Source organism: Delphinapterus leucas, chromosome 15 (assembly GCF_059928025.1).
Source record: "Delphinapterus leucas isolate spDelLeu-1000000601 "Yukka" chromosome 15, BTC_Dleu_Yukka2, whole genome shotgun sequence".
NCBI classification, from domain to species: Eukaryota; Metazoa; Chordata; class Mammalia; order Artiodactyla; family Monodontidae; genus Delphinapterus; species Delphinapterus leucas.
In genome coordinates, this window is record NC_143143.1 from 73201538 (window position 1) to 73220170 (window position 18633).

General features: G+C 42.6%; 1 protein-coding gene across 2 annotated transcripts; it reads left to right on the forward strand.

The window, feature by feature from the left end:
- Window positions 1–85: 85 nt before the first annotated feature.
- Window positions 86–18055, forward strand: YWHAB (tyrosine 3-monooxygenase/tryptophan 5-monooxygenase activation protein beta). Of its 2 annotated transcripts, none has more exons than XM_022592319.3 (6): window positions 86–193; window positions 12884–13186; window positions 15359–15482; window positions 16329–16492; window positions 17516–17611; window positions 17911–18055. In XM_022592319.3, the coding sequence occupies exons 2-6, from the start codon at window positions 12887–12889 to the stop codon at window positions 17965–17967; spliced, it is 741 nt and encodes a 246-aa protein (XP_022448027.1). In that variant the 5' UTR covers window positions 86–193; window positions 12884–12886; the 3' UTR covers window positions 17968–18055. The 2 variants fall into 2 exon arrangements, with proteins under 2 accessions (XP_022448027.1, XP_089753077.1); XM_089896951.1 differs by lacking the exon at window positions 86–193 and adding an exon at window positions 451–683.
- Window positions 18056–18633: the final 578 nt, after the last annotated feature.

Below are 18633 nucleotides of genomic sequence, written 5' to 3' on the forward strand. Positions count from 1 at the left end.
GCGGAAGTGGTGACCGGAGCGGAAGTGGAGCCGCCGCCGCCACCGCCGCCGCCGCCGCCGATTCCGGAGCCGGGGTAGCTGCTGCCGCCGCCGCCACTGCAGCCGCCGCCGGAGGAGTGGGCTTGGGAAGGAAGCGGTCACCGCTCCTTCGCTCCGCTCGCAAGCGTCTTTGCCCCCCTGCAGTCCTCCCACGGTGAGTGCGGCGCGGTGTCCGCTTGGGGCCCCCGGGGGCCCGAGCCCAAAGCTCCCCCACCACCCGCGGCGGTGGCGACGAGGTCGACCCCGCGGGTGAGCCCTCGGGGCGGCGGCGCGCGGCCTCCTCGGCCCCGTGCGGCCGCTGGCGACGCGGGATCGGCCTCGCCGCGGCCCCTCCCTGTTTCCGGGGCCGGGCCCTTCGTTCTGGGAGAGGCCCGGGCCGCCCTCGCCGCCTGCGTCCCCGCCCGGCGGGCGGGGTGCGGCACCGTACCGGGCTGGAAGGGACATCGAGCCGCGGACCCCCGACCCTCCCTCACTACCCAGCTTCGATCCCCGCGCGACCCCTCCCTGCGCCTTGAGCAGCCAGAACCGACCCTTTCAGCCCTGTCACCCCTGCTCCTCGCTTTCCGGTTTCCACAAATGAAAATGTAACCAAATGCGGGCGAGCTCTAGATCCCCAGTGCCCCTGCTGGACTCCCTCTGGATGGGTAAGGGGTTTAACCTTGGGAGAGAACAGAGGGAAAACCCCCTCCCACTTTGCAGTAAAGCCATTTCATCATCCTTCGCTGGTTTGGGAGCCTGGCAGGACCCGAGATTCCCTGGGAGGCACAGGGTTGTGGTTTGAATCAAGAAAATGCATTTGTTGGAACTGGTTATTGAGTCAGGCGCGATCCCCAGGAAAAAAAAATGTCGGAAGCTGAGAATCGGAATATTTTCCCACGGTATTTACCGTCATTTAATGCCAGAGTCTTTTGTGTCCTCGCCCCACATTCCCCCATACTGTGTGTGTTAGCACGTTTTTAGGACTGAAATTTTCCTGGTGGCCTCCCTGGTGGTGGCGAAGGGGTGGGAGTGATTAAGCCCCTTTTCTGCACAAGATGAGTACTTTGTCTACTGCAAATGGAGACCTCACGTGTAATGGGGTTTTCAAAGGTGGCAGTATTGGTAAGACAGTTCGCCAGCCTTTCTGTAAAAATTCCTGTCTCTTGCCCTTGTCGTCACTGCTTTTCCCTTTGGTAAGGCTACATAGCATCAGGTTCTGATTTTGCTTGCCCTGTGTGAGAGGCAGAATCTGGCAAGATGTTGTTATGAACATATAAAATCTGGCGGCCACAGGAGCCAAAACAGAAAGATGAAGCACTTGGGAGAATATGAAAAATTTTCTGCATTTCTCACTCTGTCTCAATTGTTCGTATGAAACCACACACATACGCAGTTTATAGAACTAGACACATGGGTACTCAGCTTTTTGCCTTTTCATGTTAGAAATTTATATGTGTTAATGATTCTCAGTCATTTCCTTCTTGACTGCTTCTAGGGCACCCCATTTCTTATTTAGGAATATATCAGTTGCCGGAACCCTCGCTTTTCTAGGATCTGTGTCCTTAGCACACATGGTGAGGGTAAAACCTGTCAGTTTTATTGGACCCAAGTTAGAATTTTACAGGTGATCTTCACAGTGGAATGCTTATAAACCAGTAGCAACTGCTGAATTATTTCCCAAGCCTCTCCTTTCAGTGAGATGAGAAACCATTCACCCATGTTACAGATGAAGTCCTTATGAGAAATGAGATGATCTGACCTAGACCACACACCTGGTTTCCAGGTTGAATCTCCTCTTTCATCGGTAGCAAATATTTACGGCCTATCAGCCCCTGGAGTACAGCTCCTACCCTATAATCTTCTGTACATTTCCCATCATGCCGTGCTTGTGTTACGTTGGAGCCATTTTAGAACCGGAGCTCTGTGGATCAGGGAAGCAGCCTCCACAAAACCAGGCTGAGCACATTCCCCTAATGCTCGTTCTGGAGGCAGAGTCTCCAGAGGTTTGGGCCACTGCAAAAAGTGCATTTTACCCATTTGGCTGTGGCTATAGAAGCAGAAAGTGCACTGGACTCGGAGTCAGATAAGTTTGATTCCGCTCTTGCCTGCGGCATTTTATAGTAACGTGGTCTTCAGTGTGCCGCTTAATCTCTGGCTCCTGGTTTCTCCGTCTCCAGAGTTGTCAAGAGACCTTTTTACAGACTGTAAATTGTTAAATATAAGCTTTCGGTTTTGTGTTTTCATCACAGAGTTCACTGTTAAGGGCTTTTTTCCCCCTTGGTTGCATTCTACTTTGTATACATGTTGCTTTCAAAAAACGATACATTTTTCTGGAACAGTTTTGTGTAGAGCATCTTCAGTCTTTCTGAGCCCATTTTCTCATCTGATCAATGCAAATGGTAATAGTCTTTGATGTATTATTGTGACAAACTCAATAATTAAAATAAGGGTGTGAGATATACCAGATGTTTAATAAATGTTGCTTGACTACATTCCTGAATATACATATATATACATAAGACATATGCATATATGCTATAGAGCATAGGCACATACAGAGTCCTTCCATATGATTTATTCATCAACTGATGAGGTAGCATCAAGCTGTAATAATAACAGCTACCATTTGTATGTGCCAGGCTTTGTTCTAAGCACTTTACACATATTAACTGAGCCTTCATAACAGCCAATGATAGGTAAGTACTGCTAGCCCCATTTTACAGTTGAGGAAACTGAGGCACAGAGAAGTTAAATAATTTTCCTGGGGGCATACACACACCCAGCACTGGGTAAGTGCTGGAGCCAGGAATCAAACCCAGGCAGTCTGGCTCTAATGATAGATTTCTACTTGTGGTAGAACAACACATGTGTATTCTTCATGTGAATACCATCTAGTAGTTAATTTTTCTTTACCTGTATCTTATTCAAGTAAATGTGTTTGGACAGGAATTTTAGCTATTTTTGGAAATAGATATAGTGTAGTTTCTTGGGGGGCGGTAGTATATTTATTCTGGCATACAGGGAGGATACTGCTGGTGTGCGTTAGGAAGCAAGCTTGTGAAAAACCCAGTTTTTCTAGTATTTGCTTCATACTAGGGAGAAAATTCATCAGCTACTTTGTGGCACACTGATTTATCCAATCCTAGGTTCTAGTAGAATTTGGTCAGGACCAAGTATCTATATCTACGTAAGTAGAGAAAGAATTCTAAATTAAAATGTCCTATTATGCTATCCACTATTTCAGTGGCATTAAACTAAGCTTTTCCTTAAATGAGGGTACCATAGAGAATGAACTAAAATTTACTTGTAAAGGGAATTTAAGTTCCTAGGTTCCTACATTTTTCTAAGGACAGGTGACCGCAATTCACACTAGCTAGGAGGCAAGAAATTAGTTGTATAATAGCAATTTTTAAGCTTTAAAACCATCTTGGTCTCTACATGAATAGATCCTAGTCTTCTCTGTGTCATTATGGAGAAACTAACAGAGCTGGATTCTGAGGGGATTTTTCTAAAGGGACTACTTAATTTAGGGAGGAAAAATGGATGAAAGTACTTTCTGTTTTGTCATGTGTATGCTAAAAGCCAATCATCTTTCCGCTTTCTCTGCTAAAAGATCTTCTAACATAAGCATAATTATATGTTTCTGATACTTACAATGAGATGAAATTGATTGATGGCCTTCAGATCAAGGCATTTCCAGCAGACTGTAGGTTGGTAAGGTGACTTTAAAATAATTTGGCCAGCCCTCTATTGTGTAAGTTTTTTCCTGTACTGGTTAGTTTATTTCATTGTTTTCCCTAAGAGACCCAATAATAAAAGTTATTTCTGAATGGCCTTGACCAGAGCAGAGATTGGAGGAGACAATAAAGTTGATATGAGCCCCGGCCATTGTTATTGTTTGCCCACAAAGCTCACCTTAAAGCTTGTTTGACAGTCTGATGAGTTTTTGACATATGCTATTTTAAACTAATTTTATTTTGATTTTTAAAGCTAGATAAATTAAGTCTAATTCTCAAACCTGACTGTAATAACTTTGTATGGTTCTTCAAAAAAGTGTCCATTCTCTCTTTTCCTTAAGTAATCATTAAGAATCATATTGATCTTTAGGAGGCGGTGCTGCACAGAGGAAAGAGCGTGTACCAAATATACCTGTGTAACAGGTTATTGGGACAATGACATCTGCCCCTTAGGATACTTATGATTAAAGGAGTTGATATAAACCCCTAACTTTTTGCACATTTAGGCAGACCATAAATGATGGGTATTTTGTTGTTATTTACTAAACCAATAAGCTGGTGTGGCTTTTTGTATAACTAATTGGTTGGACTTTTGAATAGAGGAGTTCAAGGGCTTTTTGAAACTCAGTTTGAACCTATAGATATAACAATGGGTACCTGAGAAACGATTGGTCAGAGAGCATAGTGTTGTCTCCTGACTGGAGCTGAGATGGCTTTTTTCAAAGAGTAGTCTAAGACAGAGTTTAAATAAATATAGTCTGTATTTTATAGGTCAGAAGTCGTCTGCTTACCTCTGTCCACATAGGAAATAGCAGCCTTGTTCACTTTAAAAAACTGCATCAGTTGATCAGGTAGTTTCACATTCAGTGTGGCAGGCATTGTGCTACATTTTGGGTGCCCAAAGATAGAAGTTTGGGTTCCTACCTTAAGCTCACAATCCAATGTGGGAGCCAACAAAGACATTTACACTAAATTCTGATCAGTGCTACTTTAGAAATAGGCATATGTAAGTTAACATGTGCCTTCCTTTTAAAAGTCTTAGGGAAAGCCATCTGGATTGAAAAGAAATGAGGTGTGTAGTAAGTGTCCCTTCACTGGCTGACCGTTTGTAGACTTCTGTGTGGAATGTACTGTAGCTGCCATTTTAGTGCTTACCGTGTGCAGAGACTGTGCTAAATGTTTTGCATCGTGATCTATTTTACTCCTTACAAGAACCCTCTTAGGTAGATTTGCCTATTTTAATGCATGAGAAAGCTGAGACGCGCAAGAGATCAGGTAATCTATGGAGTTGGTGTGTAGTACTGGTAAATTGGACTGGGTTCCATTATGTTGGTGGGCCCAAAGCCTTTGAACTTATTCACAAGGTTGACCAATTGGATTATCTTTATGAATCAGAATTAGCATATTTTAATTTTTTATTCTGTTCCATTGATCACTTCAAGCCAAGAGGTCAATTTATTGTCATGTCTGCTATTGATTCACATTGTATGACCTTGGGCATATCACTTAACACCTCCATTGTTTCAGGTTTAATTCTGGCTAATTGGACATAATTAACAATGATATTCAACAATTGATATGAAAGAAGGAAGGGATTTTGAAGCAGAAGTGATGTTTCCCTCCACAATTCAGCGTTGGCAGGATATCAGAGCTATTGCCTTTGTATTTTAGACATGCTGTGTTTCATTTTCTAACAAAGAGCCTGCAAGCATGTGAATAGAATTAAATTTATTAAAGGACTCTGTGTGTAGAATGGCACACAGACCCATTTTTAGAGCGGTGTTTTTCACTGAGTATTAAAATTCTTTGAGAGCCAGGAGTACTTCATTTTTTCTTGGTAACACCCACTAGACACCTGGCCCCACTGACTCTCTCAGTCCCTCCCACAGTAGTTTGGCATCTGCTTTTCCTTCAGCAGAGTGACTCCAGGACTGTAACTTTGACTTGACGGTGCTGTGGGTGCTGTGTCTGGGGCGGTCTGTCCGTGAATGCTCTTCAGGATTTACTGTCAGTTCCTTACCCCGTGGAACTTTTTAGCCTAGATTTTTCTTTTTTTAAAATCTTTATTGGAGTACAATTGCTTTACAATGGTGTGTTAGTTCCTGCTTTATAACACAGTGAATCAGTTATACATATACATATGTTCCCATATCTCTTCCCTCTTGTGTCTCCCTCCCTCCCACCCTTAGCCTAGATTTTTAAGGTGCTCCTGTCAGTTTCCTCTCTCCAGATTCTTAACTCTTCTCAGTTTCTCATCTACTTTGGCCTGTGATTTCTTTTTCATCTAAAAAAACATACATGCACTTTATTCATACATCTGTATTTCTTGTCCCTTCCTGGAGCCCCCATTTTCTGTCCTACACAGAACCCCTCCAACCCATAAAACCAGTCAGGACCCAGCCCCTTTGAAACTAAACCTCCTCCTTTGAATTCTACCTGGTTGCTTCTTCAAGGGGAAGCTTTATAATCTTTAAATATGTCTGCCCTCCCTTCTCATGTTCCTACCCTGAGAGTTTCAGCTCTCTGAGGGGAGGACCGTGCTATTCTGAACTCCAAAAGAGAGTTCTTGGAAATACTGGTAGTTTTTTCATTTGCAGTTATTTCAACACACGTTAAATTATATACATTGTATTTTTGTGATGTAGCTTAAGAGTGAGAATATATGACTATTTATTAAGCCTTTACTTTGACCAGTACTGTCTAGGCATTTTATGTATATCATCTTATTTGATAGCTATTAATGTTTCCTTTTAACATTTGAGGAAACTGAGATTTGGAGACATTATTTTAAAAATTACCTAATTTCTCTTTAGAAGCCCAGATTTGTTGTATGTAGGGCTTTCCTAAAAACAGGTCCCAGTCATACGGGTTTCATGCTGGAGCTTCAGTAATCCTGACACCTGATGATGGAATCCTCGTTTTAAATTTCTAGCAAATTATTAAACTCAATTAAAGCTCAGTATTTTAGAATTGAGCATGTTCTTTTCCTTGAAAACAAAACATAGCTGAAAGTTAATACTTCTCAAGGCCACATTTCATAAGGTCCTTTGCAGTGCTTTTTTTTTAATATGGATTAGCAGTGGATAGTCATTTTTATTTTAATTTTTGTCCCTTCTTATCCTTGGATGTCTCCTTCTGGCCACTGGGAAATGACCTCTCAGGATTCTGCCCTGGGCTAGAAAAATATCCCTCAAGCAAAGGGTTGAGATAGAGGGGCTAGGTTGGTTCATATATACTTTGGTTTTAGCATTCACTGTCTGACTTAGGGTTTCATTTACTTGAGGGAAATCCTGTTATTTCATGGGCAGCTTTAGAATTATTCCTCATAACGTTCTTTAGGAGGTATTTTACAGAAATGGAAGCCTGTTGTGCAGCTCCCGCCGCTCCATACCTCTAACAGATATTTCTAAGACATTAAAGCCCTTCTTTTGATGGCCACGTAATCTTGTGCCAGCTGTGTCTTTTCAGCCACTCGGCTGTTGGATGTTTAGACGGTTTCCCATTCTCCACTAAGCGGTTGCCGGTTTAAGTGCCGCCTGCAGCGACTGAGAGAGAGACGCCCGCGCTTGAGAGCCTGTCAGCATCTTCCTGGTCCGGGAAATCCCTTGGTCTACCGCAGGGTTACACCTCTTGTGGCCTCTCATACACTTGTCCCCTCTGGTATTTTGACTCTGTGCCGTTAGTGCCAAGCCTGATGAGGAGACTGTAGCCTTTTAAGGCTTTTTAGGAGCAAATGAAGGCCCTCTTGCCAGTGTTTTTCTTGGTGGGTCCTCAGTTCAAAAGTCTCAGGAGAAAAGTAGGCCCTGATTATAAACCATCACTACTTGGCACCTCTTAATGAAATCAGGAACTAATGAATGAAAGTGTTACAGTTGGGACTTCCCTGGTGGCGCCATGGTTAAGAATCTGCCTGCCAATGGTTCGAGCCCTGGTTCGAGAAGATCCCACATGCCGCGGAGCAGCTAAGCCCGTGCGACACAACTTCTGAGCCTGTGCGCCTAGAGCCTGCGAGCCACAACTGCTGAAGCCCGCGCGCCTAGAGCCCGTGCTCCGTAACGAGAAGCCACCGCAATGAGAAGCCCGCGCACCGCAATGAAGAGTAGCCCCCGCTCACTGCAACTAGAGAAAGCCCGCGCGGCAAGGAAGACCCAGTGCAGCCAAAAATAAATAAATAAATTTATAAAAGAAAGTGTTACAGTTAACAAGTGTGTCCATTCTTCAGGACGTTGAGGGGTGGAGTCTTAGCAGGAATATTACATCGTAACATATTCGCTTCCTGTACAAGATTAGACTTGTTTTTCCTTCTCATGGGTTGTCTTCCTTTTTTCTTAATTCCAAGCTCACATTTATGGGCTAAAACAGTGATGTGTAGGTACTATGAGAGGAATAACAGTACTTCCAATTTGTTGTGCACTATGCACTTTTTAAAAAAGATTTCCACATTTATTATCCTTTGATTCCCTGCACCTCATCTGCAGAGCACCTCTCCTGAGGTAGCTGCTGTTGCCTCCACTTCAGAGGTTGGAAGACTGAGATCGACCGAGCTCACACGGCTGTGCAGTGGCAGCCTCTGCACTTACACACAGGCCTCTTGCCACACCACATACAGGTAGCCTCCCAGTAATGACCTGCTGAAAAAATTCACAGATACTTACTTGAGTATTAGTTTTATACTTGGCAAAGTTTTAGGCATTAGATGAGAAACGAATGTGAAGCTTTCCTTTGGGGACATAACATGTAACACTGTTTGTAAGTGGTATACCGCTCATTACTTGGACCATAGAACATATAGAACGGAGGCCTAGAGAAGCCTGGACTGTGTAAGAGGCTACGAGTGTGTTTGGATTCGTGGGCAGGGTAGATCAGTGGGGGCTGGGATATTCAAGGAAGGCTTTCTAGCCCTAGACGGATGGATAGAGTTTACATAGGCAGGGAGTAAACGGGGGGCTTTCTAGATGAAGGGAACTACTGAAGTAATTTCAGACAGGTTTAAGCATGATGATTAAGGGTATTCGGTGATGTCCAGCCTGTAAGAAAGGTACATGTTGGAGAACAGTGGATGCGAAAGCCTAATAGGAACAGAGGAGCCGAATTATGAAGGACTTGGCAAGCCAGGTAAGAGTTTAGATTGGGTGGAGTAGCCAAAAGAGAGTCATCCGAAGTTGCTGAGTAAGAGTCCGGGTATGACTAAGGGTAATTTTGAAATCAGATGCAGAGGTACATGGAGTGAGGTACGGATGTAATGAGGACGTAATGTGCTTGTGAAGAATAGGTGCTTTGAATTATTTGAGAAGAGACAGAACTCTACCAAATTTGCAGCTTTAGGATCTGCTCGCTCATTCAGCGAGAATTTGTTCGTGCCAGTTCTGTGCGAGGTGCTGCGGGGGGTGTGCCCTAAAGGAGTTGATGGTGTGGGAAGGGGCGTACGCGATACAGACAGGTAATTGTAGTGCTGAAGAAATGTGCTGAGACATTAAGAGAAGTATAGATGCAGTGCTCTGTGAGAATATTTTCAGCTCAGAGCAGTGCTGTCCAATAGACACAGGATGTGAGTCCCACGTAATTTAAAATTATCTGGTAACTGCATTTTAAAAATGGGGGGAAAGGATGAAATCAATTTTCGTAATTAAAAAAATTTAACTCCAGGGATTTCCCTGGCGGTCCAGTGGTTGGGACGCGGCGCTTTCACCGCGTGGCCCAGGTTCGATCCCTGGTTGGGGAGCTAGAATCCTGCAAGCTGCGCAGTGTGGGCCCCCTGCCCCCCGACCAAAAAATTAGCTCCGTATATCCGAGACGTTTCCGTTTTAACATGTGGCCAGTGGCTGTCTGATTAGACAGCTTAGGTTAAGCGGCCTAAGAAAGGTTTCATAGAGGGGATGCCATCTGAGCCGTGCTCTGAAGAATTTTATATGCAGAATAAACGGGAAAGGACATTCCAGGCAGAGGGATGGCTTGGTGAGCACAGACGCAGAGACGGAGAAGCACGTGTAAGAAAACCATTTTGGGAGAAGCCTGGGGAGATAGCTTGGAAAACCTTCACTGACGGGAGGAAATCTGACTCTCCTGTCAGTAGTAGGAACTGTAAAGGATTTTGAGCAGGACGTGACTTGATCAGAACTTTAAAATGGGTCTGAGAGCAGATGTGAAGGTTAAAGGTAACGAGAGGCTGAAAGCAGTGGGACTAGGGAAAGATGATGGATGGGAGGTTTATTAGGGACGTAGAAATAGGAACAATTTCATTTCTCCCTTGTCTGCTGCCTTCCTCCAAACGCTGGGTGTTGTGTAACCCATTTCCTGTTGAAATTGGTCTAGCTGCTTCAAAATCCATGTTATATAAGTCAAAAGTTATGTAAGCAGTAGGCATCAGGACATTTAGCTATGGATTTTGTTTGTTGTAAGTTGTTGGGTATGTGTGTGTGTGTTTAAATTTTTTTAAATAGATGACTACATTCTTTAAGGCATGCATTCAGTTTTACCATATCATCATGGTTCTCAGTCTCCAAGAGCTCTTGCAGTGATCTCAAAGAAGCCTGAAATAGTTGGCCCCAAACGAGAAAGGCCACATTTTATTTTGAGAAATAGGGCGTGTACATTTGGGAGTTCCCAAGGAGTCATCAGGATTCTTGGGAGAGAGATGATTTAACTTTTAATGTTTGGGAAGAGAAGTCGGGGGGTTGAGGGGACCTTAGTTGAGGGGTCTGGTAGAGCCAAAGAGTTTCATGGCATCCCTTAGGCAGTGCTAATTGCATTTCTCTATTACTCTTTTGTAATACTGCGTGGGATAGCTTAGCGTTGAATTGGCTTTGGCCAGGACTTTCATTAATTGGAATCTTTCCTGGGTAGAGTTGCACCGGTGCTGTTTCTGTACTTTGGAGTGGGCCACTAGGTGACTGCTAACTCTGAATTAGTCTGCAAACTGGAAAACTTCTAAAGTTCGTTGAAAGTTGGCTTCCCTCTGCCTCTCACTTTTAGGGATCATAAAGTAGGGTTGTTTAAAGATGGAGATAGTATCCTGATCAGAAAGATGTTACGATTGAGAAAGTTAGACGTATGGAGGAAGTATGTAATTTTAAGAGGATGAATAGCGTATTTGCGATGGACTTTGTATTAGAGTAGGACTAGGTTGTGTTGTGTGTGGTAACAAGCAGCCCCCACATCTCAGTGGCTTCACGTTGCACGTCCAGTGCGGGCCTGCAGGGGTCTCTGTACTGCATGGTCACTCACAGACTCAGGCTACAGAAACTGCTGTTTCGTGACAGCACCATCTAGATCGCATGGCTGCCGTGAGAGAAGAGGGCCTCACGTGGTTTTTTGCAGTTTCAACACCTGGAAGTAGCGTCATTTATGCTTATGTTTCATTGGACAGAACTAACTGTATGACTCCTCCGAAGTGCAGAAGGGTTGCTGGGAAATGTAGGAGAGTGGATGGATTATTATCTCTGTTGTAGTCTCATTCTGGTGATGTGGGTGAAGTCAGACGGATCAAGGTGAGATCTGCTTCAGAGTGTAAGGTTAGAATCAGCGAGCCTTACATAGGACACAGCTCTGAATATGATTTAGATAATAAGTTGTGGGAAGAAAACTCACAGTTCTGAACTACAGAACCAACTCTTTCTGGATTGTCTAGATTTAGGGTGTATCTTAAAATCGTCCTCCATCTAATAAAACTTTTTTTTGTGGCAGGGTCCTGTCTGTAGAATTTCTCCCTTGAAAATACAGAAATGACTTGAGGCAAAGCCACAGTCTTTTTTTTTTTTTTCCACAGTCTTAAATTGTGATACAATGTATAAAGTGATAAGAGAATTTGTTTTAAAAATATTGATATTCTTACCACTCTTTAAAGTAGTATTTTATCTTTTTACACCTTAAGATATTAGTGTATTTTTACACTGTGGCACAGGTGGATGTACAATTGAAATTTAAACCAACAGTACATAAAACTAACTCTTATTGGTTAATAAATAATTTTTTAGCTACGTGTTATCCAAAAATTATTGCACTCTATTAATGGTGATTATTATAGTGGGGAATTGACTAAGATGAGGTGAATTATTTAAGAGGTATTCACTGATTGGTGTATAGAAGGTTTGATAAAATGATAAACTGAAATCACTAAGATTTTTGTCTATTTCAGGAAAACTTGTGCTAACTCAGTTATGGTTTGCATTTCTGTTGCTGTGCATCTTGGTGAATACACCCATATCTCCTGCAACCTGTACCACGTACAGAGTTAGTGCTTGATATTTGTATATAACGTCTAGACTTTTCACAGTGCCTTCACATAGATGAGGTCATTTGCGCCTCACAGTGGCCCTTGGAGAGTTGGGAATATTCTTATTCTCCAGTTAGGAAACGGAAGCTCTCGGAGGCTGAGTGATTTGACCAAGGTCATGCCACTTGTAAGTAGCAGAGCTGGTACTAGGTAGAGCCAAATCTGCCTGCCTCAAGTCTATGCTCTCGTGGACAGTGTGTCCTTGTAACAGATTTAGTGCGTTGCAGAAGATGTGATAAAAATGGCTCCTGTTTTTTAGGCACCTGCTGCTTCATGGGCACTGCCAAATATAACACTGAAAGTCATACCTTTTGCTTTAACATTGATTGAAACAGCCGTCCCACTTCAGGTGTTTTTCCACATACTTTGGGGAAAAACAGCAAAACCAGATAATTCTTGAAAGAAGAAAAGGACATATATTTAACATAAGATTCTAAAGACTTAAGCCGTCTCTGTGCATTGAGGAGGCAGGTTAGGAAAGTGGAAGAAAACAACTCGAGAGACAGAGACTTGAGTTTGAGTTCTGGCTCTCTACCACCTCCTAGCCCTGGGCACACCACTTGCCTCCTCTGAACCTCCATTTCTTCACCTCATAGGAGGGGGCAGGATTGTTGTGAACATATCTGCCCTGTAGGACTGTTGGGAAAATTGACCAAAATAGTAAAAAAGACGATAGCAAAGTACCTAACCCTGCAGGCGTTCATGCTCGATATTACTGAGGGCATTTGGAAGTAGATGCTTCCCATTTAGGTATGTTTCCTTCCAGATGGGTTGGAAGAAGATTCATGCGTGCATTTCCTGGACCCCGAAGCCTGACATTCGCTTTCTCTCTCTTTTTCTCTTGCTCTTGTTCTAGGGAATGACCATGGATAAAAGTGAGCTGGTACAGAAAGCCAAACTCGCCGAGCAGGCGGAGCGCTACGATGACATGGCTGCGGCCATGAAGGCAGTCACAGAGCAGGGGCACGAGCTCTCTAACGAGGAGAGAAACCTGCTGTCTGTTGCCTACAAGAATGTGGTCGGTGCCCGTCGTTCTTCCTGGCGTGTCATCTCCAGCATCGAACAGAAAACAGAGAGGAACGAGAAGAAGCAGCAGATGGGCAAAGAGTATCGTGAGAAGATCGAGGCAGAGCTGCAGGACATCTGCAACGATGTTCTGGTAAGAGGCCGGTGTTCCTGTTCTAAACAACGATTTCTAATAGTATTCATTTCATGTATGAATGCGAACTCTCAAACAGCTCATGAGAGAAAGGTGTCTGAATACACTGGGAAGCTGCAAACCATTTGCAGCTAAGTTTTAAGCATACGATGTGATTTTTTTCTTACCTCTTACCTGATCAGAGGTTGCTCGTCTCTTACGGAGTATTTTCCTCTCCCTTCCAAAGACCTCTGAAAAACAGGTACATTTGGTCAGCATCCCTCCATCTTTTCTTTAGAAGTTGAGGCCAGAGAGGCAGGATTTTTGATAGATGCAGCCACAGAGAGGCTATTCTCTGTATTAGTCTGATGGCAGTGCCATCTCCAGTAGGGGAGAGAGGAGCAGAAAGCCGACCTGCCTTTTAGCCCCTCCCGAGTCCCTGCACAGCGTGGAGTCCAGTTTTTGTCTGAAAGGTAGCCGTGTCCATCAGTTCGGGCCTGCACTCCGAAGGCAAATCAGAAGTGGTTTGGGGATTCTCCTCTCTGGTGTTTTATATAAGCCTTAGTCAGATGACTGATTCCTAACTGCTTTCCCTTGAGCCACGGTCTGGGGTTGGATGGGAGGGGTGCATATCCTAGAGCAAATCATGATCATATTGTCTTTCCCTCACATCCTGAGCCCACTGGGAACTTTCTTTTTCTTCCAGGTGAAATCAGGTAAAAATGAACAGTGAGGGCTGCTTTGAAGGGAAAAGGAATTCACACTTGTGGATCTACCTCCTCCCCTGCTGGCTGCCTCTCCGAGTTACTGCCCTTGACACCTTTCTTTTGAAAACCAGTACAAAGCTTGTCAGCCTCCAGGCAGTACTCATCCCTAACCCATAAGGAGTTACACCCTGTCTGTCTGCAAGGAATATTAAAACGACTACTGCCCCCTGCATCTTCTCACTTTGATTGATTAAATCCCCTTACAACTAAGCTTTTGCATTGAGCTGCTCTTTTTGTTAGAGTCGTGGTGTAAGAGTGTCATGGCTAAATTTGTTGCCTGTTGGTAATTTGGGGGTTTGTTAACGGTGCACTAATTCCTGAATGTTAGGTACATCTGGTATTCAGATGAAGTATGGCATGCATTCCAAAGGCAAGAAAGTTCCCTAATTCCTGAACTGTAGACCAGCTTTTATGAGCATCTGAAAGAATGTGAAGAAAAGCATGGTACTTACTGCCTCTTAACCAGTTTTTCAGGATGCCACATTCTAAAACAACTCTTCGAAAATATTGCTCTGTATACGAAGCTTGGACTCCTTCAGAACTGCTTTTGTTGTAAGCATAAATGTTTAAAGGAATTTATTATTAATAATAGTATTAGCTACTTTTGGAGTGCTTACTGCGTGCCAGGCAGCGTGTTAAGCACTTTGTGAACATTGGCTCATTTATCCTCATATAAGTACGCTGGGAGGTGGCTAATGCTTCCCTGTGTGTAGCTGAAGAAACTGAGGCTCAGGGCGATTAGGTCATTTGTCCAGGGTCATACAGATAGTAAGCAGCAGAGGAGGGATTTCTACCCAGGTCCGATCAATTCGAAACTTAGTTCTTGGCAGGTTTGCCCTATTATCACGTTTTTTTCTCCCAAAATGGAAAGTTTTTTTTTTTCTCTAATTACAGAATTAATACAAGTTCATGTGTTTTTTTTTTTAAAAAAAGCACAGGGCAGAAGAGTATAAATAAGAAAATAAAAAATCACTTCTAATTCTACCACCTAGAGAACCATTATTAACATCTTGATAAATATTCTTCCAGACTTTTCCCTTAGGTATTTCCGTGCATGTACACATATCTATTTTAATATTAAAATAGGAGTCACATGGTTTTTATTATCTGCTTCCCCCCCCCCACCCCCCACCCCAGACTTCTTTTGGAGAACCTTTCCAAATGCCTATGTAGCATTCCATTGTATGGCTATACTTTAATCAACCCCTTATGGACGGTCAGAGTGATTTTTAATAGACAAATACTGGCATCTGTTATGACCTGGGCTAAAAACTATTTAAAACCTTTGGATGAAAATTATGATTTTTTTCAATCTTCCAAAAAATTTATTTAGAAGTGGTAGTGTGTATCTTGAATCTCAAACATAGTTTTAACGTCTTGTAAGTAATATTTCCAGATGCTTAACAGGATGTGAATCACTTTGTAGGAGCTGTTGGACAAATACCTTATTCCCAATGCTACACAACCAGAAAGTAAGGTGTTCTACTTGAAAATGAAAGGCGATTATTTTAGATATCTTTCTGAGGTGGCATCTGGAGACAATAAACAAAGTAAGTAACTTTTTTTTTTTTTTAAGAAATTTGACCAGTAATGGAGCCAGTCTTCATAATAATTTGAAGTTTTTGCTTTGTTTGTAGTCAGAATTTAAAGGACCACGGCATTGTGCTGACCAGTGTTAAACAGGGTCATGGGAGTTGACAGCTGTATCTAAGGGGCACATATGGGGGGCATTAAAAGTGTGGTGCAGTAGTGCATTTAAAGAGATCTTTATTTTAAGGATTATTTGGTAGCTCTCTTTTCGAGGTGAAACTTTAAAATGTTTGGTAGAACGAAACCATCATAGTAAATAGAGATGCATTTCTCTTGTCATATACATGCATTAGTGTAATGGTGACAATTATAGCTATGCCTTATTAAGTGTCTCCTGTGTGTCTCATTTATCCCTCACACAACGCTAGGAGTGTAGGTGGGAGTCTGTCCTTTTTTTCTGATAAGGAAACCAAGGCTCACAGAGGTTTTCACTTAGTCCAGACCACACACTTAATGAATAAGAGTTGGGGATTCCAGCTTTGAGTCTGATTCTGAAGTCCATGATTTTTCCATCAGAGCTCATTGTTTTCCATGTTCTATCTTGTTCAGGGTTATTTCTGTATTTCCTAACTGCTTTTGTAGACTTTGTCATCATGGTCTTTGTTTTTCCTCAAAGCATTCAATATGGCACTTGGATTAGAGTACACATTTAACAAAGGATTGTTAATCGAATGGTAGAGACACTGACCCTCGTTTGATAGCGCATGTGCTCCAGCCCAGTTTGGTAAAATCATTTGATAGTGGATCCAGCATATGATGCAATCTGTGAAAGACCCAACCTTTCATATTTTTTATCTTTCTTATAGCCACTGTGTCAAACTCCCAGCAGGCTTACCAGGAAGCATTTGAAATTAGTAAGAAAGAAATGCAGCCTACACACCCAATTCGACTGGGCCTGGCGCTTAACTTCTCCGTCTTTTACTATGAGATTCTAAACTCTCCTGAAAAGGCTTGCAGCCTGGCAAAAACGGTGAGAAAGACCCTCTGTGGTTTCTCTTTTTTTTTTTTTTTTTGGCAGAATTTTTTTTTTTTAATTTAAATTATTTATTTTTTATTGGGGTATAGTTGTTTTACATTGTTGTGCCCTCTGTGGTTTCTGATCATAGTAAAACTGCTTGTGCTTTTTGGTACCTTTTTTAATTACCTGAACATAACTCATTTTCTTGGACTTTTGTGAAGATTTTTCTGGGGGTGGAGTATATATCTTTTATGGAATAAATACACACCTATTGCTGCTTGACTTCTCAGTGCCTTCTGCTGATTTTTGTTTGTGTTGTTTGATTACTCTTTTGGGGCTGGGGGTGGTTGTGGACAATCCAGGGAGAAGGTAGTTTGTTGTTTTTGTCACGCTTTGGACTGTAGGCCTCCACTGTATTGTACATTGTCATCCTTGTACCAAGATTGGAGGTTATGGCTTGTAAAGGAAGGAAATCAGATCTTGTTTTCTTTGTTAACTGAATTACCTCCTGTCTTCTTTTGGTAACCCAGCCGCCTTTTCTACATATTTTTGTAGTCTTTCAATATGCACACTCTTTTAAAATTTTTTAGTTGGTAAAAATGTGTGAAATGAACGCTCAAAGTTCCATCGCCTAATTGAATCAGATTTAGTGGTGTGAACTTCTGTTCTCCATTTGTCCGTTGTATCCAGGCCTTTTGAGTTTCAGCTTAAAGAAAAAGGGCGGATTACTAGAAGCGTCTCTGGTGATTGAAAAATCATGTGTTTGCTCAGAATGAGTGGGCTGGGTTAACAGTAACACCTGTTGACTTAATAGGGAAAGGCCATATCTAGGAATTTTTGTCATTTTTGGTTGACGCTTGGTAAACCAGCATCATGTGTTTGCTGACATAACTAGCAAACAAGGTAACAGTGACCTAGGTTCCCCCAAAGTACTGTACAGAAAGAGAAATGATAGTCACTTGTTAGCGGAAAAACATTGGGCTAAACTAGTTCCAAGGAACCTGTGACTTCTTTGCTGAAGGCTCTTTGTTTTAGGCATTTGACGAAGCGATTGCTGAATTGGACACGCTGAATGAAGAGTCTTACAAAGACAGCACCCTGATCATGCAGTTGCTTAGGGACAACCTCACTGTAAGTACTGCTGATTCCATGAGTGCTTCTGGAGGGCTTATAGCTTATTCCCATTCCTCTACCTCGTAATTCACTCTTGCCTAAGACTCAAGAGGGGATTTGTACCCTGTAAGTGTAGTTACGTTTTTTAATTGGTTATAAATGCCTACTGAAGTTTTGACCTTTGCCATCACTGTCTGCAGTAATATAGGAAGAATTTTAAACAGTTGAATGAGATGAGATGATCACACACTGGGCCACCTCCCTGAGGAAGCTTTTAGTAGCCCCACTTTGTTAATAGCTCTGTTTTTCTTTTGCAGCTGTGGACGTCGGAAAACCAGGGAGATGAAGGAGATGCTGGGGAGGGAGAGAACTAATGTCTGTCGTGCTTTGTGATTTCTTCAGTGTCACTCTGTACCCTCCACGTATATCCCTTTGTGCGATAAAAAAAAAAAAAAAAAAGAATCGTACGTCGACTTTCAGTTTTTCACAGCCTCAGCCTAGCAAAAATGGTCCATGGGATAAGCAGCTGGTATTTGTATCTAAAACTCAGATTGGTCACATAAATGCCACGGCATTCTGAAGTTTTGATTTTGATGAACATTGACAGGATTACTGTGTGTTTAATTTTTTTAAAAAAACTGAACACTGTGATTATGGGGTTTTGTAATTTAGCAGAACTCTTACTGGTAGAAAACAAAATAGACCTGAATTACGTGTAACTTTTTGGAAAGTTTAATTCAATTCAAAACAGTCAGTGAAACACAGTTCCATTGTAAAGTTGTACAGAAAGTTATAGAGATTATATTGTGACACTGGGACTTGGAGTGAGACACCTCTAGTTTGGCATTCGAGTTTCATGGTAATTCACAGTGATTCTGCCTGTTCTCTTCAGGGCTTGTAGACACTTGACCCGTTGGGGCTGTTGCCACTCAAAGGTTCATGACTGCGGATGGCCGCAGTGTCTTCCTCTGAGGGTAGTCGAAGCCAGAAATTAACATTCTTGGTGGCAGATACCTGGCTTAGGACACCATGCAGAGGTC

What these genes read in the sequence shown, in the direction of transcription:
- YWHAB (XM_022592319.3), top strand. Translation starts at nt 12,887, where the DNA reads ATGACCATGGATAAAAGTGAGCTGGTACAGAAAGCCAAACTCGCCGAG. An exon ending in ACATCTGCAACGATGTTCTG is followed by an intron (nt 13,187 to 15,358) that starts GTAAGAGGCCGG and finishes ATCACTTTGTAG; the next exon opens with GAGCTGTTGGACAAATACCT. An exon ending in ATCTGGAGACAATAAACAAA is followed by an intron (nt 15,483 to 16,328) that starts GTAAGTAACTTT and finishes TCTTTCTTATAG; the next exon opens with CCACTGTGTCAAACTCCCAG.